The 21,852-nt window shown below is 35.1% G+C and overlaps 3 protein-coding genes across 3 annotated transcripts; 2 read left to right on the top strand and 1 right to left on the bottom strand.

Annotated features, from left to right (window-relative positions):
- The first annotated feature begins 5,239 nt into the window (after nt 1-5,239).
- On the top strand, nt 5,240-8,570 carry LOC127138281 (probable acetyl-CoA acetyltransferase, cytosolic 2). The gene is made up of 13 exons (XM_051064691.1): nt 5,240-5,578; nt 5,756-5,854; nt 5,925-6,098; nt 6,193-6,437; nt 6,614-6,691; nt 6,785-6,850; nt 7,072-7,157; nt 7,279-7,378; nt 7,456-7,566; nt 7,645-7,686; nt 7,775-7,861; nt 7,995-8,080; nt 8,156-8,570. The coding sequence occupies exons 1-13, from the start codon at nt 5,560-5,562 to the stop codon at nt 8,187-8,189; spliced, it is 1,227 nt and encodes a 408-aa protein (XP_050920648.1). The 5' UTR covers nt 5,240-5,559; the 3' UTR covers nt 8,190-8,570.
- A 5,222-nt stretch (nt 8,571-13,792) lies between these two features.
- LOC127138279 (WEB family protein At1g12150) lies at nt 13,793-16,760 on the top strand. Its single transcript, XM_051064689.1, has 3 exons — nt 13,793-14,181; nt 14,311-14,499; nt 14,809-16,760. Exons 2-3 carry the CDS (start codon nt 14,347-14,349, stop codon nt 16,357-16,359), a joined length of 1,704 nt encoding a protein of 567 aa, XP_050920646.1. The 5' UTR covers nt 13,793-14,181; nt 14,311-14,346; the 3' UTR covers nt 16,360-16,760.
- A 190-nt stretch (nt 16,761-16,950) lies between these two features.
- Nucleotides 16,951-20,851, bottom strand: LOC127138280 (phosphatidylinositol/phosphatidylcholine transfer protein SFH2). Its single transcript, XM_051064690.1, has 11 exons — nt 20,577-20,851; nt 20,437-20,468; nt 20,274-20,357; nt 20,119-20,172; nt 19,476-19,553; nt 19,269-19,322; nt 19,108-19,167; nt 18,927-19,022; nt 18,450-18,551; nt 18,231-18,311; nt 16,951-17,626 (listed from the first exon to the last, which is right to left on the bottom strand). Exons 1-11 carry the CDS (start codon nt 20,614-20,616, stop codon nt 17,312-17,314), a joined length of 996 nt encoding a protein of 331 aa, XP_050920647.1. The 5' UTR covers nt 20,617-20,851; the 3' UTR covers nt 16,951-17,311.
- Nucleotides 20,852-21,852: the final 1,001 nt, after the last annotated feature.

The following is a 21,852-nucleotide window of genomic DNA, read 5'->3' as shown; positions in this document are numbered from 1 at the left end:
ACAACCAAGAATAAAGTAAGCACTATCGCAAAGAGGAACACACAAAGCTAACCATAATGTGGTCAAAGCCGGTTTATACGTAGCGACAACAAGAGCGGAATGTCGCACGCAAAGACCGTAATGCGGAAAAATATCTCATCAATATATCGAAATGAATTTTAAGCGGCATAACGACATATAAATGTCAAATCCGCTGGTCAAAATCCGATTTACACAATACAGCAAAATCAAACACAAAATTATTTTTACAATGTTTATGAATTATTAGAGTATCCCCAAACGAAAACACAAAGCAATCAAATCGAAAATTATAATTACAACTTTTGAGAATCGATTCAATCGATCTGTCTGTAAAACCAAAATTTTATTCTAAGCAAAGCTATATGAGTTAGATGCATGAAAGTTTGAAATGCCCGAACAAAATTGGGGTATGACAGGGTGCTTTGGGTGTGCGATGTCTAGAAACATTGGGTGGGGGCTATGATGGGATGGGATGGAATCATATGCATCATCGGGTCTATAGTAAAATGTGATGGCGACATGTGGTTGTTGATGGTATGGGTCATGCTCTTGGTTTTGTGTTCGGGGGTGTGGCATGAACTAGTTGTGGGATTAGGTTTATGTGGGTTCGTAATCATGTTCGATTGGTGGTTGGGTGTATTTGGTAAGGCGATGTTATGAGTTTGGTTGTTGGGTTTGGGTGGATTAACATTGTCCTTAGGTTTGGTAATGGTGTGGAGTTGGTTGTTGGTGGGGGTTGTTTGTTAGGCGTATGACGACGAAGCTCGTTGGTGTGGATCAATCAAATACCTCGGGTCAAACACAAACTATGTCGTTGTAACCGTCCTATACCAATTCATATAACTCGGGGTTGGTCTAACATCCTACATGATAGGTTTGGTTATGATCCGTTGATGCCGTTGCTTCTATTAATGACACATCTCCCTAGCAAATTCTCTCCAATCAAAATAATTCTATAGAGCATCAACTCTTAGTTGATGCTGTTGTCCCAAACACGTCCGGGGGTATGGGATTTGTTGCTGCATGTCAAACTGTGGTTTGACACAGTCACTCTGGTGCATCCCCACAGTAGTGAACATGTAGTAGATTCTAAAGAGTTATTTAGTTGTAATATATCGTCTGGTACAAAGTGATCTATAAGATTTCGATAGACCGTTATAGCATGTTTGGTACATTTGTTGTAGTTCATCCCTAGAACAGACCACTTAAACCGAAAGGAGTGAAAATAAATTATTTACAGTTAGTTGTAGTATAAATTAAGCAAGTGAAAATAATGAGATAAACTTACTTTGTTGCGAAGCGAATGTGAAGCTATTCTTGTTGATGGGGGCGAGTGACGACATTCTCGACTAACCCCATGCTTGGATAAAAAAAGCGCAAGAATAAAACGAACAAATACCCTTTTGTGCAATTTTACACAAAGAAATATATATATATATATATATATATATATATATATATATATATATATATATATATATGACAAAACAACTGAACCCCAACGATATGTTCCTATTTTATTTATGTTTCTTAACAAAGGAAAATACATAATATTTACCATATTACCAATAGTTTCAGAAAATAAAAAATTACTAAATAGTAACATAATATAACACTGAGTTTTAATTATTTTTCCATATTCAATCGAATATTTGGTTAATATTATACTTGAATAATGTTGTTTAAGATACTTTAGATTAATACCTTGGCCCCTTGTTGTGACTTCAAACAAAGGGACACCCAAAAGTTCTTCGCATATTATGTTATATTGGTTAACTCTACCATTAACAGCCATACCTTCGATAGGTACACCCAATAACATGTACACGTCCTCTAGTGTGATGGTACATTCTTCAAACAAAAGGTGAAATGTGTGTGTCTTGGGTCTCTATCTTTCTACCAAAGCGAGAATAAATTTATAATCAACAGAGTATGAGACTATGTTGAGTAAATCACCATAACCGCCTGCTCATAAATATAGTTCTATTAATTCGTCGTGTGAAACATATTCATGTACACGACAACGAAATCTCTTTGGATCCTAATAAAAAATAATTAAGAAAAACAATTAAGGAAAAGTATTAACGATAAATTTAGTAATACATTCAAAGTAATAATTTACAAACTTTGCAATGTTATTGATAATTCCTCTATGTGTCTCACCCATGTTCAACAACCAAGTCAAGCATTTTTAGCTAAAGGTCCGAGATGATGAATATGTTTAAAATATATTTCTCATGCTTGAACATTCTAGGTTCAACTATATTGAGTTGTATGTTTTACTACAATAAAATCATTTGTCTTAGATCGTTGATCCGTCACAAGTTTTTTGCAAAATTGACAACGAAGAACAAGCCGAAGTCGATGTTGTTGACGAGGAAGAAGAAGTAGATGAGATATTGGTTGATCATATGGTGAACGATGGAATTTTCGACCACGAGCAAGAGCCGTTACCTTCGGGTCACATGTATTGTCTGCCTCAAGGCATGCGAAACTTAGAATTGGGTGCAGAAGAATCATCCTCAGATATATTTTATAATTCATATATGTAGACAAAAGGGTATTTATAAGTGGGAGACAAGTTTCGCACAAAAGAAGACTGTGTGAGAGCTATAAAAAAACATCACATGGAAATCTCAGCTGATTATACCGTCAATCGCACTAATGTGACGAGGAGCAAGATCTTGTATCACAATGTGCTCTGCATGTTTCGATTGGCAACATCTTACCAGAAGAGGAGTAATTCTTGGGAGATAGGTTCTATGGGTCCAACTCACACTTGTATAATCACCAATCCGATGCAGGATCATCGCAAACTCAACTCTCAGTTAATATACGAAGAAATTTTATTTGTCATTAGCCAGGATCCGTTATTGAAGGTGAGTACAATAACCTCGCATATCGTTACACGATACATTATACTCCCTCGTACATGAAGACATGAATAACTAGGACTAAGGTGATTGAACGTGTATTAGGAAATTGGGAGGATTCGTACAAAGAACATCCACAATACTTGGTGGCACTTAAGCATTATGCTTCGGGAACTGTTGCAATTTTGGAGACCCTGCCGGCATATACCCTAAACATGATTTGTGTTAGTGGAAATAGAATATTCCACCGACTCTTCTGGGTGTATGAACCATGCATTAAAGGTTTTGCATTCTGCAAACCTATTATACAAATTGATGGAACATGGTTGTCCAGGAAACATAAAGGAACGCTACTCATGGAAGTGCCACAAGATGTCGACAACAACATTTTTCCAATCGCCTTGTCTCTGGTTGAAGGGGAAACTACTGGTGGATGAAGTTTTTTTCTAAAAAATCTCCGATTACATGTTGCTCCTCAACCTAACTTATGCTTGATTTTAGACAGATATCCATCTATTGAGAGTGCTTATAAAAAGCTTGATAACGGTTGACAAGATCCTCCTTCTGAGCATCTCTACTACAATAGACACATCGTTCAAAATTTTATGCGGGAGATCAAAGACAAGACACTACGGAAGAAGGTTGTGAACGCAGAGTATGCATTAATAGAACCTTCCTTTAAGCATTATCGTGAAGAGATCAAATTGTCAAATGCATATACAGTAAGGTGGATTGATAATATTCCATTGGAGAAGTGGACCAGGGCATTCGACAATGGTCAACAATGAGGCCACATGACAACAAATCTCGTGGAACCAATAAACTTTGTCTTCAAAGGCATCTGAAACCTACCGATATCCTCTTTGGTGAGAGCAACCTATTTTTAGGTTAGGGTCACTATTTGAGATCAGACGTTCAAACTAAAGTTCAGGGTTACAATCGGGACAAATTTTCAGTGAAACTTCAATGAAATTCATTAAGGAGGAAGTTGTCAAAAGTATCACACACGTGGTCACAATGTTTGACCGTTATAAAGGTTGGTTCAGTGTAGATGAGGAAATAGACCACAATAAGGATATTCCAAGGGAATATTATCAATTAGAACTAGATAGAGGTTGATGCGATTGCGAAAAGTTCCAAGCCTCCCATATGCCTTGCTCCCATGTCATAACGACATGTTCAAAGGTTCGATAGGACCCTTCCAACTTATTATCCGCTGTTTACAAAGTCATAAACTTATGTAATATGTACAATAATAACTTTCCGGTGGTAGAAAATGAGGATTATTAGTTTGAATATCAAGGGGAGATAGTTTGACACAATGAAAATATGCGAAGAAATAAAAAGGATTGCCCTAACAACACGCGTATTCGAATCAAAATGGATATGACGAACAAAATGGTAAGATTATGTAGTTCATGCCGTCAGCCCAGACACAATCGTACAAAGTGCACAACATAATTCAATAATCCATTTTTAGTCATTCATTTTATATCTGATTCATTTTATGTAACAATTTTATTTGATATTGAAAACAACTTTCATTTCATAAGTATCACAACATTCGGTTACAACAATTTAAAAAACAACTAAACAACAATTTAAACAATAAATAAACAACATGACAAACAAATATATCGACTAAACAACATATCTATGCGATTACAACCATTAGGATAATTTTCTCACAATTATGCATCATAATACGACATTCAGTGTCAATTTTAATTGAGTCCCAGAAACGACTTTCTCAATTGTCATTGTACACCGTAATAAGCCTTTGATTTTTTTTTGATTTTTTCACCGTTTGCAATGTCTCCATCTAACCAACGGATCAAACCCCCCTAAAGATGTTCGAAAGTCTCTATGTTTCAAAGTCAGATCTTTGTCGAAAGCTTTATTGCTGAATAAATCAAATTGGTATTTTTCTTGACAATATAAGATGACATTTTAAAGAAGAGAATTAGAAGATGAATGAAAAATGATAGGGAAGAGATGCACTATATATAAAAAACCCAAAACAACATAGTAGCCAATGTCCCTAACACATGCTTCTAGAGGATGCATGTATGTACCATAGACATTGACTTGACATGAATGCATGCGCCATATCCTATAATGCCTTGATTCAAATTTTGAGTGCATGAGCCCTACTCTTGTGGACGATTTTTTTTAATCATAATTAATTTGATGTTTTTTCTAAAAATATGGTTATTGTTATGATTTTATTTTAAAATATGATTACTTAAAAAAAAATTCAAAAAAAAAATGAAAAAGTATATTTTATGTTAAAAATATTGAGTTTGAAATATAAAGGGCTAATTCATGGGAGAATAGCCCAGATACATGTGATTCATAATATCTATCTTGTATATATAAGTAAGGAATAACGAGTTGATCCATTTGGTGATTGAATAACACGTTGATATATCATCTTTCTGATCTGTACTAAAGGATAGGGATAGGGATAGGAATGGGAAGAATAGCATGCAAAAGACAAGACAATTCAAGTAGGTGTGGTTGTGGGTCCCTTGACAATACCATTAACGTATTTAACTTTCCAACCTTCTGGTCTTGTGATTTCCTCTCTCACTTTCCCTTTCTTTGAATTTCATCTCTCATCAAATCAAACTCTTTTCCGACCACGCTCCCCATCCATCCATCCATGTCTTCAAAATCCCGAGGTATGTATGTATGTCTCTTGTTCCTTCAATTATCATGTATCCTCCATTTATGCATATTCAATAATTATTACTATAGATCATAGTCTATGTATAGCTATCTGGGTGAACGTGTCAGTGTCGTGTTTCTGGTGTCCCTATTATAGATCATAGTTATATTTTTTGTTTTGATTATTACAGATGTTTGTATTGTTGGTGTTGCAAGGACACCAATGGGTGGTTTCCTTGGTTCCTTATCATCTCTTTCAGCTACACACCTAGGCTCACTCGCTATTCAAGGTTTTATTTCAATTCTTCTATTATCTATTATTGCTATTAAAGGTTTATGAAAAACATGCTTCTCCTGCAGCGGCTCTCAAGAGAGCCAATGTTGATCCATCCCTTGTGCAAGAAGTCTTTTTTGGGAATGTTCTTAGTGCTAATTTAGGCCAGGCTCCTGCTAGACAGGCTGCATTAGCTGCTGGAATACCTACATCTGTTGTCTGCACTACTATTAACAAAGTGTGTTCATCTGGGATGAAAGGTATGTGTTCTTTCTTTTTTTTTTTGATGATTTTGTAAAAGGGTATTCCTGCTGCTTATATCAAATTATGATTTCATCTTTTTTTTCATTGCAGCTACCATGCTTGCTGCACAAACAATTCAGTTGGGTTCCAATGATGTTGTTGTGGTTGGTGGTATGGAAAGCATGTCAAATGCACCTAAGTACATTGTCCAAGCAAGGAAAGGATCTCGGTTAGGACATGATACTATCATTGACGGTATGCTTAAAGATGGCCTTTGGGATGTCTATAATGACTTCGGCATGGGAGTTTGTGCAGAACTCTGTGCAGATCAGCATTCCATAACTAGAGATCAGCAGGTAGTGTTCCTAGCAAATGGAACTTTGTTAGAATTTTGCGGTACATTTTGTTATCGTTTCTACCATGACCCCTTTTTCATTGTTTTGGAATAGCAAAGTTCTTTGAAACCTTAGTTGAATTGGGCTTGATTACTTTGTTTTGCTCTTTTATATAATATCTATATGTTGTTTCTCAGGATGCTTACGCCATTCAAAGCTTTGAGAGAGGAATATCTGCACAAAAGTCTGGTCATTTTGCTTGGGAGATAGTTCCGGTATGATTATGACTCCTCCTGCTTACATTGAAACTTTTGATAACTTGTGCTGTGCTGTTGTGATTTTCAATAAACACTTTCTGCACTTTGAAGGTTGAAATTTCCAATGGAAGAGGAAAGCCTTCCACACTAGTAGATAAAGATGAAGGTTTGGGGAAGGTAAATAGATTAATTTTGAAACATGTGAACTATTCTTAATGTACCATTTAGTTTGTAGTGTGCATACTCGTAGATTTAGGTTTACATTGTTATTATCATGTATGCGTGTGTGTGCGCGTGTGATCTGTTAATGTTTATTGTTGTTTTTAGTATTAACCATTGCAATTAGCATTTTGTGACTGCCGTGTTTAGCTTAATACCTTCCGTATTCGTGTTTCCAGTTTGATGCTGCAAAGTTAAGGAAGCTTGGACCAAACTTTAAAAAGGTTGGGGGTACGGTGACTGCTGGCAATGCTTCTAGCATAAGGTCCCTCCCTCCCTCTCTCTCTCTCTATCTGACCTCATCGGGGTGTATTGTGACCAATAACCATAAGGTTCTAAGTTGCACGATCTTTTGTTGATGATGCATTTTTTACTGACCTGACTAGTGATGGTGCGGCTGCATTAGTGCTAGTGAGCGAAGATAAGGCACGCGAGCTTGGTTTGCATGTAATTGCAAAGATAAAAGGATTTGCAGATGCAGCTCAGGTTCGATAACAAGTTAAAGAAAATGTTGATTAACGAGCATTTGGAATGGAAACTGAAGCAAAACTATTTTTTTGCAGGCACCCGAATTATTTACAACAGCTCCTTCCCTTGCAATACCTAAAGCTATATCAAATGCTGGTCTGAAGGCTTCTCAAATTGATTATTATGAAATAAACGAAGCTTTTTCAGTATGGAATACGTCACATATTTTATTTGTTCATGCTCTCCTGCTTTATGCTACGCTAATCATGTTCTATTCTACGCAGGTTGTGGCTCTTGCGAATCAGAAGCTTCTCAGTCTTGATCCTGTGAGGGTTCATGTTACTCAGCTCTTTCACTCTACATCATTTTTTGGCTGCTCAAATAGATAATTCATGTACTTGCTATTGAATGCAGGAAAAAGTTAATGCACACGGAGGTGCTGTGTCATTGGGACATCCATTGGGTTGCAGCGGAGCTCGCATCTTAGTTTCATTATTAGGGGTAACTTGTGAACTCGGCTATTCTATATATCATTTTCCTTCACCCTTGGAAGTCTATAAGCCATGCTGATGTTATCCATTCCATGGCTCTAGAAAATGCACTAATTTTCTCCGATTTTTGTGATATGTTTCAGGTATTGAGACATAAGGGTGGAAAGTATGGTGTTGGTGCCATCTGCAATGGGGGAGGAGGTGCATCTGCTCTAGTCGTTGAGCTCATGTAAGCCGTTTTTTTCATTTGATAAAGCGTGTAGCCCGGGTTCTTTCTGGGATGTCTAACTTCTGTGTTTTGCAGGCAAGGCGCCACTCAAAGACGTTCTTCATTGTGAGAAAGATAAAATCGCTTCACATCATACTGCTTTTCAACACTGCTACGACATTTTTGGAAGGACAACACATATAGGTTGAGTTAAAGGAAGAAATCGTGTTAGTTCACAACCATTGGTAGTTGTCTTTTTATGAACTATATCTAAAGGTTATCGATGCGTATTTGACAAAAGAAAATAAAGAAATATAGTCATTCTCAAATCTAGATTGTCGGCGAGTTTAGCCCGGGTTCTTTCTGGGATGTCAAACTTCCATGATTTTGGCAAAAACTACACTTTGTAGCTTCAACAAAATCATAGTGCCATTGTGTGTAATCTTTACATTGAATGAACACTTATGTAGATTCTACAAGAGATTAATAAAAATATTATAGTTCAAAATCATTTCATAGATTAATTCTGTTAATTACAATATCATTAAATGACATTATTAAACTTATGTAAAAGTAATGGTACTATAGTTCAAAGTTAGTTAAAACTGGTAAGGTAGTTAAATTACTTGTTACACAAGTATTTAGTTGTGTTCGCTGTGGATTGATCGAGCCTTATTAGTGATTGTAGGTTCAAGTCATGTGTTGTATAAGTAAGCAATGTGTGCTTGAATTAAAGTGAAATCAAGTGCATGATTAATCCATTCCAAAATTTTGTTTTCCATCTATGTGTGTTCTTAAAGTTCTAACAAGCGGTATCTAAGGTATCAAGTCTCAATTGTTGAGATTTGAAACTTCTAAATGAAATCAAGAAAGTTCTATATGAAATCAAGTGGGTGATCAATCCAAGGTATCTAAAGTTTCAATTGTTGAGATTTGAAACTTCTAAATGAAATCAAGTGCGTGATCAATCCAAAGAAGCGTAGAACATTTTTGAGAATGGCCATGACCGCGAAGACAAATTTAAGAAGGAATGATTTGAAAGAAAAACCGAGTACTTCAAGTGTATCTCATAAGACTCCAACAAGATGAGAAGGTATGATTTGAAAGAAAAGACAAATTTAAGAAGGTATGATTTGAAAGAAAAACTGAGTAATTCAAGTGTATCACTTAAGACTCCAATTAGACGAGAAGGTATGATTTAAAACTGCATCACATAAGTCTCCAATAAGATCAAACAATTGTGTCTTACGAAAAATCCAGTTTTTCATGAAAGGAGTAATCACGTCAAAGTTAGATTTCACTTCTTAAGGGAGAAGGTAAATCGAGGTGTACTTGAAGTAAGACATTACTCAAGTGAAGCATAGTTGACCGACATTTTCACCTAAGGATCGAAGATCGATAAATTTGTGAATTTGAGAAAAAAATTAGGAATAATTTAGATCGACTATGATTAGCGTATGTTTAACAACTTGAATTATAAGAGAATATGTTGTGATATAATCTAAGTTGTGTAACTCGAATCCAAAGTTAATTAGGATTTAAGGTTTGTTACTTAGTATATAAATTAGTTGTATATAAATAGAAATATTTTGTAATTCAGTTTGTACAATCATAATTCAATAATGTTAATCCTTATTCTCATGCTCTCTCATTCTTTCTCTCCTCCCTAAAAGTGTCTCACGCACTAACAAATTAGTATCACAACTCCGGTTAGATTCTTGATCGTGTTTTCAAGAATCACATGTCGGTGATTGTGTTTCCGGAATCGTTGGTTGTTAATAAATCGTTGCAAAGATGAATGATACTAATGGCATTATGAATTATCTTTTAATTCTTGATGGAAAAAATTGGAATCGGTAGAGCAAACAGATAAAGTCTTTGTTCGACTTTCATGAAACCCTAAAAGTGGTTACTAATGGCGTTCTTGAGCTTGTTGAGAATGAAATCGATGCTCAGAGAGTCATGAACAAGGAGGCGAAAAAGAAAAACTGCAAGGTCGCGTATTGCATTCAATCAGCGGTAGATTCGACAAATTTCAACAAGATCTCTCATGATGAATCAGCAAAGGAGACATGTGATACTTTTGTCAATTACTATGAAGAATGCGAGAAAGTCAAAGTCGTCAAATTGCAGACTTTGCGACGACAATATGAATTTCTGTAGATGAGAGAAGATGAAAAAATTGCAGGCAATATATCGAAGGTGCAAAATCTCGTCCATCTCATAAAGGGTTATGGTGAAATCCTAACTGGTAAGATGATAGTTGAGAAGGTAATGCGTACGTTGACCTCTCACTTTGATCATATTATCGTAACTATTCAAGAATCCAACAATCTTGAAATCCTGAAACTGGAAGATTTGGTTGGTTCGTTTGGAGGCGCGTGAGATTAGGATTGTCGAAAGGAAAGGGGTTCAAGATTCGATACAAGCACTGCAGGCTCAAACTTGGAAGAAACATGGTGGTTCAGAAAAGTTCAAAGGCAGATGAGGAAAGACTCAGAGCAAGAAGTATTGGTCGAACCCTCAAAAGCATAAGGTCTATGATAGGGCTCTGAATCCTTGAAAAGAGGAGAGGGAAACTCCTATCGAAAATACAAAGAGAAAAAAGGTGTCCAATACTATAACTGTGAAAAATGGGGTCACTTGGCCAAGAATTGTTGGTACAATAAAGACAAGGGAGCGACAAAAGGCAAGAAGGGATAAGCGAACCTTGCACGTCAAAATTCAGATGATTATGATGATATGATCGTTATGACTGTAGTTTTAGATGACCATGTCGACTCCAAGATCTGGTTCCTCGACTCGGGCTGCTCGAATCACATGACTAGTCGAAAAGTGTGGTTACAAGATTTTGACTCGTCTATGAGATGCCCGAAAAAATATTTGAAGGTTGTCTAGTTGGAAAGCAATCCAAAAAGTCTTTTGTTTCGACTATGCCAATGAGAACCTCCCGCATACTCGAAGTTGTACATTCAGATGTATGTGGCCCTTTTGAGGAGCATACCATTGGTGGAAATAGGTATTTTGTTTTGTTTGTCGATGAGTTTATTCGAAAGTTGTGAATCTATGTGATCCAACGAAAGGAAAAAGTATTCGAAATCTTTAAAAAATTCAAGAAGCCTGTCGAAAACTAGAGTGAGAGGAAGATCAAAGTTTTACGAACAGATGGAGGTGGCGAATATACATCAAAGATGTTTGAAGAATTTTATGCAGAACATGGTATTGATCATGAGGTAATGCTCCTTACATGCCTCAACATAATGGAATTACAGAAAGAAGAAACATGACCATATTGGACATGGCTAGATGCATGCTGAAGTAGAAGAATTTCCCAAAATCCTTATGGGGTGAAGCTGTTTCACTGCTGTTTATATTCTAAATAAGTGCCCTATGAAGAATATGAATAACAAGGTTCCTTAAGATGTATGAAGTGGAAAACGATCATCAGTGAGTCATTTGAAGGTGTTTGGCTCTATTAGTTACAAGCATGCTCCTAATGTTAGAAGAAGGAAGCTTGATGACAAGACTGAACCTATGATTTTGGTAGGATTTCATAAAACTGGTGCATACAGGTTGTTCAATCTAATTAATAAGAAGATCGTGATGTGTTGAGATATTGTGATTGATGAAGATTCTGCCTAGGATTGGAATTCTAGTGATGAAATTGACAAGCCATTGATGAACTATGATTTCGACGAAGCAAGTAATGATGTCGAAGTCGAAGATATAGTTGATATTCTAGTCAAAGTCAAAACATTTACTGACATGCCCGACACAATCTAAGTCAGAGATGGTGTAGCTAGCACAAGTCAAAGACCTCAAAGAACCAGAGTACTCCTAACAAGGCTTCAAGACTGTGAAGTGGTTGGTGATGATGAAGTCACACCAGATGGAAATTTGGTTCATTTTGCTTTAATTGCAGGTGTTGAACCAATCAACTATAGCGAAGCCTTAAACGATAATAGTAGAAGTCAGTTATGGTCGAAGAGTTACAAGCAATTGAAAGAAACAACACATGGAAGTTATTCGAATTGCCAACACATACAAAAGCTTTCAAAGTAAAGTGGGTGTTCAAGTTGAATCACAATGTTGATGGGTCGATAGAAAGACATAAGTCAATTTTGGTAGCTCGAGGTTTTCTTCAGAGATCAGGAGTTAACTACTCTGAAGTATACGCACCAGTACCAAGAATGGAGATTGTTCGACTAGTAGTTGCCTTGGCATGCAAGCAAGGCTGGTCGATATTTCACTTAGATGTGAAATCAACATGGTCCCTTAGACGATGAAGTTTATGTCACACAACCTCATGGGTTAAAGAATTTGTTTGTATTCGCGGTAGAAGGGAATAAACAATGTTCTTTTGTGAAAAGATTTCGATCGCACGAGGACGAGAAAAAGATAGGTTTGATTAGTTAAAATTTGTTGCTTGAACATGTGTTTAAATCGCATTCTAACGGTTAAACGTTGACTTGCATGCTCGCGGTGGAGACTTAAGTGCTAGTTTGTATACACCTTAGAAAGAGTTAAACAAATGTTCTTTCGATCGCACGGGGGCGAGAAAATAAGTTTTGATGTATTTAACTGCTTTTTAGGAAAATGACGAATGCTCGATGAGAACGAGACATGAGCCTCAAGACTAATTATTCGAGGTATTACTAGAATGCTAGACTCAAACAATACATTTTTCATTCAATGCATTTATAAAATTGTTTGATATACACCAAACATTAAAAAAGATTGTTCAAAGATTCCACTGGAATGCTAGACTCCAACGATCCCTCTTTTTGTCCAAGTTTATATTAAGTGTTTTGAAAACGAAAGAATGAACAAAAGGCTAGCCCAAGATGTGTGTCTTGAGAGTGATCATTCGAGGATTCAAGGAATGTAAGACTCCAAGGATCCTCTTTTTTCGTGCTTGTTTGAAAAAAAGATTTTAACGTTATATTTAATCGAGAAAAGATTTGAAATTGAATTGATGTGAATTAAAAGTGTTTGAAAAGAAATCACTTGGCGTTGAACCAAATATTATGAAAAGCCTAGTTGACGTTGGAACAAGGGTTTTAATCGCCTTTGAAAATTATTCATTAATAATTTATCTATTTACTATCATTAGTATTTATTTATTTATTTAATTACAATAATTAAAGAAGTAAGCAAATAAGACTAATAATAAACATAAATAAAATCAAAGTGTTTTGATTATGAGAAAAATATTCATTTTGTCAAATTACTTAATTATTATTATCGTTGCCCATTTAATTAATGGTAAATAATTAAATCAAATAAACAACAAAAATAATAAAATCACAATATAAATGAAGAGAGTGCATGAATAAAACATGGGGTTGCAAGAAATAGTGGCCCAAGGCCCAAACAAGGTCCAACAGAAAATAAAACAAAAATGAATAAAACTAAAAAACTGCAGAAATCAAGAATGAAAGGGGTTGCATGAGAATTGCGTCAATGGATAAACCATAAGATTAGCAAATAAGTCATAGTTTTAAAAGTTAAAAATATTATTTCTCTATAAAATTATTAACAAACTAATCATTATAAATGTTTTTTTTAATTAATATAATTGTCAATATTATTCTAATTTTTTTTAGACATGAAAATTCACAAGTTTTAACTAGTTGTATTTGAAAGCACAAACTCATATCTTACCCAAAAATATCTAGAATCTGTTGGATGGTTATTATTATGCTAACATATGAATTAGTTATTAGTAGAATTGAATGATCTATAAGGATCTGAATTAGTTATTCTATAGATCATCCTCATCATGCAAGGACAATGACAAGAATAAGGCAACATATATAGCATGATGCTTTGTCATAAACATAAGAATTTAAAAGGTCATTTTTGTATGGTTGGCATATCCATCCACAAACCTCTCTGTCTCTTGTGCCAAAATAGCATAACTAATTCTTCATCCTAGCAGATTTAACCAACCAATTATCTCACATTTTCTTTTCAAAGGGTCCATTCCTTTCAAATGTTACTTGGACTCAAAGAACCTACCTTTTCATTTTCATTAGGGTTCTTCTGAGTTCCAACACCCTTTCCTTTGGAGATTCATTTCTACAAGGCTTTTCAACCTTCTTCATCTTTGTTTCTTTCAGGTCACAACTTTCTCATCATTTTCATTTACATTATACATATGCCATTCAATCTTCATATTGAATATGATGTTTTGCAGATTCATATGCATTGTCGAAAGTTTATGATTAATCGAATGTAATGTTTTGCAGATACTATATATATATTTACAAGTTAGAGCAAAGAGAATGAATAGCCAAAGAAAGACGGATTCTCCGAGGGGAGAGGTTGGAGAGATTGACACAAGGGCACCATTCCAATCTGTCAAAGCAGCTGTTAGTTTATTCGGTGAAGTAGCAGCCCCTAAGGACAGATTGGCTGTCAAGAGAAGATCAGCAGAGGTATATACATCAAATTTAATCGTCTTTTTTTAACCGATTAAAAATAAAACAAGAACGAGAACCGCGCATGCATAGACATTTTTTTTTTCTTCATAAAAAATATCAGATGTTATGCTACCTTGTTACATTCCTTAGAGAAATGCAGAAATCTGAAACAAATGATAAGCTTATTAATCCTTGAAACATAAGAACCGATCATCATCTAACAAGAAATCGTGAAGCTTATACGACTATATACAAATGAATTTTTTTTAGCAACCTATTATTATAAAAAGGTTGGTTATTAATCTTTGTCATGGGAATTTGCAGAATGTATTTGAAAAGGAGACACAACTTATCCTGGCCCAAAAAGAATTGAACAAGTTAAAGAAACATGTAGTCAGTGCCGAGGCCACGAAAGCGAAAGCACTTTCTGACCTTGAGAAGGCCAAGGAGACCCTTGAGAATTTGACAACCAAGATGAACAATGTGAGAGAATCCAAGCAATCTGCAATGGAAGCGGCTGAAGCTGTGAAGAATCAGGGCAAGCATTTTGAAAAGACGTTATCCCTAAAAGCTATAGGATATGAAGCTTGGAAGCATGAGCTAGAGCATGCAAGAAACGGGTACACGGCCACGGTAACCAAACTAGATTCTTCCAAGAAAGAACTCACGAAAATCAGGCAGGATTTTGATGCAGTTTTGGAGGCGAAGCTGACAGCAATTCAGGCAACAGGAGAAGCTCAGCGTTCTGCAAAATTAAACTCGGAAAGGATTGGTGAACTATCGGAGGAAATTGCAACGATGAAAGCATCGATAGAACAGTTGAAGCTCACCTCTGCACAAAATGAAACCCATTTCGAGTTTTATAAAACCACAAAAGAAGAAGCACAGAAGAAGCTGGAGGCCTTAAAGAACGAATATAATGATCCAGAGCTAATCCAAAGTCTAGACGCGAAACTTGCTGAAACAAGTGCAGAGATTGAGGTTCTTCAAGAGCAGATGAAAAAGATCCATGCTTCTAAGATGGATTCTGTGAGACTTCTAACTTCAGAACTCAAAGAAGCCACAAAGACACTGCAGGAGGTTGCTGCAGAAGAAAACTCCCTTAAAAAGCTAGTGTATATTCTTAGGACAGAATTGAAACAAGTGAAAAAGGAGCAAGATGAACTGAAGGAGAAGAAGCAAGCAGCAGAAGATCTAGCTGCGAATCTCGCCGACGAATTGCAAGAGAGCAAGGAAGAGGTGGGGCCTCAGCCAGGTACCGTGGAGGATCTTGAAGCTGATATCTTCTACATGCAGAATTGTAAAGTCCAGAAGCTACAATCTGAGACAGAAGATGCAAGAAGAGAAGCGGAAGAGATGAGCAGAAAGGCTCAGGAACTGAAGCAAGAAGCTGAAGAATCCCGAGCAGTGGCTGAAGAAGCGGAGAAAAACCTGAAACTTATAACGGAAGAGGCTAAAGCAGCAAAAGCAGCAGAATTACGAGCAATTAAAGAGATGAAGATTCTGTCCGACGTGCAGAGTAGACTCTCGAATTCAAAATTCAGTGGTAAAATCGGAATGCCAAATGAAGAGTTTGAGTCGTTGAATGGAAAAGTGAAGCAGTTTCAAGATTTGGCAGAAATGAAAGAGGCATCTGTCATGGCTGAGCTGCAAGAAATGTACACAAGGAAAAATGAACTGGACAGAAAGGTGGAAGCTAACCTGAAATTTATTGAGGAAACAAAGGCTGCAATGGAGACAGCTTTGTGGTATGCAGAGATGGCAGATTCAGCAAAAGTGGCAATGGAGAATGAACTAAGGAGATGCCATCAATCTGGTAGTCCATCTTCCCGGATATCAGATTGTTCAGATAATTCTTCAATATTGAGCATCTAGAACTGAAATAAGAGATTCAAAACCTAAATGGGAAAGTAAACAGATCGATTGGTTCTTCGGTTGGTTTTCTGCCTTTCTCTTGGAAGAAAAGAAGACTCCTCGCATTGGAAGATCACTTATTTTAAGCAGTAACTCTTCCATACGATTGGAAGCAATGTTAATCTTTCAATCTTTCATATATGAAAAAAAAAAGTTTCAAAACATAAATACGATTTCTCATTGTTAACATGCTTCTATTTTCTTCTTCTTGTTCCTAGGGCCCTTAGTAAAAAAGTTTCTGGCTATTGTATTTTCCAATTCCAGGGAGAAATATAAGTTGTAGCTATTATTAACAGCAACTTATGTACATTCATTCACACAATGCGAAAGAAGGTTAACTTAACTGGAAATAAGGCATAAGTTTCCCCGACACACCATTCAAATTGACTATGGTTGGCTTCTGCTTATCATCTGAGATTTCTCTCTTGCATTGTGGAATGCTGCAAATCTAGGATTCACAATAAGCCAAATCCCAGTCGAAGTAATTTGGACATGAAATTTTTACACTAGCAGTACTCTATTGATTTTGTGTTCTTAATTGAAAATCCAAAATAAAAAAAGTTTTAGTTGCATTGTTGTTCTCAAATTTGTTTAACTTAAGTGATAGTAATTGTAATGGTGCACTCGTTACAAATTGTGGTTCTTTCTCTAGCACGCCTTTCCCAAGAAGGGATTTTCTTTTTATTCCCTCTCCATACTACTTGAGACCTCACTATACAAGTAACAAATTGAAAAATAAAAAATGGAAATTTAATAGAATAACAGCCTCAAAGCTCTGAGAATCTCTTAATGTTTCCTTTCCTTTTGTTTCTTCCTTCTTTCAGCAGCTTCTCATTTCCTGTTTTTTTTAGCTGTTATGCTAGTCTTCATCTGGTGCGTTTCCTGCTTGTTCCTGGGCTTGAGCTGTCTTGGATTAGATCTGTGTCTCAGTCAAATTGTTCAATCGCTCCTTATCACCATTCAAGGTTAAGTTATCAAACTCCGACTCTATTTTCTTGGCAATCCGTGTATCCACATCCTGAGGTTCGGGAAATACCACATGAAAGGATCCCTGTTTGATGGGTGCGACGGCTTCACGGAGTCTGGCTTGCTGCTTGACGTAGTCGTAGAGCTGTTGATGGAAGGGATGATCCAGAGAATAGACATTTTCGCTTCCACCTTCTAAATGTCTGGATGATCCAGAGCCTTCTTTTCTACAGAAATGTGGCAGAGATGCGTAATCCATGATCTACACCAAATTCCATTTGTTAAATTCAATTAGATTATATAAAAGTATACAATAAGCACCAAAGAGTAGGTTTTCGACGTTGTAAGAGAACTACCATGTGCATTCTAAAAGGAATAAAATAAATAATGTGAAGAAATTCAGAATTAATAATTGCACTTCTAGGAATGACTTCTGCTGTTTTTCATAAACAGATTTGAATCTTATAAAATGAAAGGGGAAATTTCAAAGGTAAGTGTGGAATTAAAACTATTAACTAAAAATGTCAAGCAGGCACTTCTGTTCTGTCCGGCTAAACTATTGGCTTTTGTAGAGTGGTCTCTTGTCCGGCTCTGCTTTCCTAAGGTGTTTTTTTTTCTCTATGTTGCATTCTTTATTGTTTTCTTGAACCTGCAAAAGAAATACCTACCCTCTACTTGTTATGCATTTCTCTCGTTTTATGAAATATTGTAAGTATCTTCTGGAGTAAATGTATGCAAGAACCGAGAACATTATAAACAGAAGGAAAAAAAAGTATTGTTTTCCTTCATACCTCAACTATTGACTTCTTATACACAAAAATATATCTTAAGGAAACAAGGGGGAAAAACAAAAACAAAAACCTTACATTTAACAACTCGTCTCGTCCACATCCTGGTAAGACCTGCACTTTTCTTCTTGTCCTCTCTTGCAAAAGTGGCTTCACAACCTGTTAATGTGGAGTGTTTAACATCTCGCTAAGGTTTCCATACAAACTCAAATTATATTGAATAAAAATATCATGCAGGAAACAAAGCCATACGGAACAACATCTCCTTTTCTTATTTTGGTAACAATAGTAACTCACCTTCCAACAAGCTGAAAATATGTATGGTGCATTTACAATGAAATAAGTATGCGTCTTCTCAGGGTAGTTCTGATCATCAATGGATGATACAATCGTTAACAACTGCAGCATCAGCATGAACAAGTCAATGATATAGAACATATAGATAAGAAAACAGTTCGAAAAAGTTGAACATTTTATGCTGCATGTAATTTTTCATGAAGCAATAAATTAAAAAGTTAGACCTCAATTCCAAAACCTGGAGTAAAAACTTGTATATGTTTAGTATTTGACTTGTATCAGACACCCTACTAGACTGTTTATTGATCCTTTCCTATTAATGATCTTTTCAACTTGCTCTCACAGTTGTTCACTATGACTATACTAACTCTATAAAACTATACAGTTCAAGAATGGCTTATATATACATTCAATTCACAGTTACTCATGGGTATACCAGTCCTGTTGGATCAACTAGCAGGGCAAACTAAACGGTACCTTAATCTGATTCAGGGCCGACAGCTTCAGACCAGTCATGTCTAAAACCTTTACACAAGTGGTAATAGGCCGTCCATGCTTCTTCGATGCAGAAGGCTAGAACCATATCACAGGTCAGAAGAAGAGAACAAAAAGCTTAACTAACAGATAAAATATGAAGCATCTAAATACTAATACCCACCAAGATTACACGGTCGCGATATTCATTCATTTGAATGTGAGACTGTACATAATAATGTACCTGCAACCATACAAATATGAAATGAGATCAGAGTATTTAAGAGATATTCTCCAAAAAAAAAATACAACATCTGTTTTTCTTTTACAAGTGATTAAACTTACAGATGCTTTGTCGAATGTGCTAAGCCCAACACCAATTGCAAAGACAGGAAGACCCTAAAAATGAAGGACATAAACGAACTAAGTCATAACATTTTAATCGATGTAAAAAAGTCTGAATTGTACTTTCAACAGGCAAACACTTCCGCTTAAGGCACGACAAAACTGAGATAGCATGTGATGAAAAAGATTATGTCTGAGAATGAGCACCTCTCTTGTGTACCCGGACACTCCAATGAGTTGTGAATCACGTATTTCTCTATATAATTCGGCAGGAATAATTGGTTTCTGAAAAAAAAACACCATAAAAAGATGCGACACAATAGATTAATTAACAATTTCTTATGACTATTGGTCAACACATACTCAAATAAACACTTGCATAAAGAGGAAAATATGGTTATCCAAGTTTCAACCCGGGATTTGACATAAAACATCCTCATAGTCAAACAACTAGGTCATATGCCATAACAATGAGGACTAACTACTAACTTTGTGTATGTTGGGTTTAACTCTTTGAAGAGGCAAAAGCAATTCTAGAGTGTATAATTGATTTTGGAATGATTTTATGTTGTTTGGTTCTTTTAATGTAGAATTGATTCTGCCTCCAAAATTGATTCTATTTAAAGCAAGAATTTGTAACTTTTGAGTTTAAATGTGATTTTTACATTGAAATTTAGTGTTCAACTCACTTCTATATAAATCTATCCAAACATAAATCACTTTACCTTCAATTCATTTTTTAACTAGAATCAGTTTTACATAATCAATTATTTTCACGGCCGAATCAAACACGCGCATCATAATTCACATCGAATTCACTAATAAGATTAAAAAAATTATGCAAACTTACTGATAATATATTGTCAATCTCATTTTGTAGTCTCCAATTTAAAGAATCAATCAACTGAAAACAAACCGGAACCATATATGACGAAAATTAGGTCACATAGAGTGAAATCCAATAGCAAAAGGACAGTTGCAGTTGCAGTTGCAGATATGACATACCATTTGATAAGCCTTAGAAGGATCCCAATCCCTTGCTTTTAGAAAGCGAGTCAATGTTTCAGTAACATAACCTTGATGAAGATTCTGAAGAGAAAGAATAAAGCTATTAATAAAATCATCAATCATCAAAAGCCTAAAAAAAGGAGAAAAAAACGGTTAAAACCTGAAACGTTGTTTGCAACGATGGATCGTCAACTACGGTGGTTGAAAATTGAAATGAAAAGAGAAAAAAAAAGTGAGAAAAAGGAAAATAGATAATAACGAAGAATCATGATGATGATGAAGAAGAAGAAGCAAGTAAACCTTTTTGGATGAATGTCTGCAACTGATTGATAGCATCCATTTTCTTGCTTTGAGTTGAGTTCAAGTTCAAAAATGAAATTGAGAGAGAGAGAAAGAGAAGTTGTAGGTATAATTTATCTGTAGGATTGTTTTGCGGTAGAGTTTGTTAAGAATAACTAACTTGAAGTCAAATAATGAACAGAAAGAGGAAAGTTTCAATAATGGCAGGTCTACCATATACCATCAACAACTCTACTATTCAACCGTCCCCTTTCAGGTATGTAGAAAATCTGATCGAGTTTAAGTTCAAATCCACGATATCTTATTTATTTTTAATAAGGTGAATTTAATAATTAATTAATTTATTAAAAAAATAGAAGAGTTAATTATTAAGATTTGAATTTGAAAATATGTTGATGTTAAAATTTTGGATTCAAATTCAATTAAGTGCTAACCATATTCTGATTTTAAATATTCTTTTAAGTTAATTCAATCGGTTACTTGATATTAAAATTTTAAAAAGAAAAGTGTTGTACTCATATTAAGATTTTAAAAAGAAAAGTCTTGTATTATATTTCTAACTAATGTGCAATATATATTCAGAATATTGAATTCACGGCGTTTTTTTTTTAATTTTTTTTATATTTTATACATTGGAAATGTCGAAAATTCAACTCTTGATGAAAATTCAGAATATGACTGGCGAATAACTTTTTTGGTAACATGTTGTTTTCGTTAGTCATCGATCTTATTGAATTAAAAAGCAAAGAAAAAGTGATTTACTTGTGTCAAAGAAAAAGAAAAGTCATTATTACTTATTAGTCACTAATGTTGACGGGTAGTATTTCTTTCTTGGTTCCTGATTGACCTGTTATGTTGAATTAAGTTTAACATTATTTTCTTAACGAGTACAAATAAAACTCATTTTCTTCTTCTTGCTGTTCGGCACCAAAGAGTTTCCTACTACCTCCCTCTTAAAGAACTAATGAGATACTGTAGGTTCACATGAGTATTGATGTATGACGGGTATTTATTTTAAAAATATAATAAAAATAAAAATAAAAATTAGTTTTAAAAAATTGCGAAATAATTAAAATAGAAAAAGGTTATATTAAAATAAAAAGTGCATAGAAATATAATATTTAGAAAAAAATAAAAAATAGGGGTGAACTAAAAATTTAGTTAAATGTAAATTATAATTAAGTTATGACACTAGAAAAAATAGATGAAAGAAAGTTGGACATAAAATGAAATATAAAAGAAAGAAAATACAGTTGTCATAATGGGCTATACGTAT

The sequence above is a fragment of the Lathyrus oleraceus genome, chromosome 4, assembly GCF_024323335.1.
Source record: "Lathyrus oleraceus cultivar Zhongwan6 chromosome 4, CAAS_Psat_ZW6_1.0, whole genome shotgun sequence".
Taxonomy (NCBI): Eukaryota; Viridiplantae; Streptophyta; class Magnoliopsida; order Fabales; family Fabaceae; genus Lathyrus; species Lathyrus oleraceus.
The sequence above is the reverse complement of the archived record's forward strand: the minus strand, read 5'-3'. Positions and strand labels throughout refer to the sequence as shown.

Excerpts from the sequence above, each read along its gene's own strand:
- LOC127138281 (XM_051064691.1), top strand. Across the intron at positions 7,567-7,644 it reads AAATAAACGAAGCTTTTTCA|GTTGTGGCTCTTGCGAATCA; the intron begins GTATGGAATACG and ends TATTCTACGCAG. Across the intron at positions 7,862-7,994 it reads TCTTAGTTTCATTATTAGGG|GTATTGAGACATAAGGGTGG; the intron begins GTAACTTGTGAA and ends GATATGTTTCAG.
- LOC127138279 (XM_051064689.1), top strand. The coding sequence starts at position 14,347 with ATGAATAGCCAAAGAAAGACGGATTCTCCGAGGGGAGAGGTTGGAGAG. Across the intron at positions 14,500-14,808 it reads TCAAGAGAAGATCAGCAGAG|AATGTATTTGAAAAGGAGAC; the intron begins GTATATACATCA and ends GGGAATTTGCAG.
- LOC127138280 (XM_051064690.1), bottom strand. The coding sequence starts at position 20,616 with ATGGATGCTATCAATCAGTTGCAGACATTCATCCAAAAAG. Across the intron at positions 19,168-19,268 it reads GCACATTCGACAAAGCATCT|GTACATTATTATGTACAGTC; the intron begins GTAAGTTTAATC and ends GTATGGTTGCAG. Across the intron at positions 17,627-18,230 it reads GACGAGACGAGTTGTTAAAT|ATCATGGATTACGCATCTCT; the intron begins GTAAGGTTTTTG and ends AATTTGGTGTAG.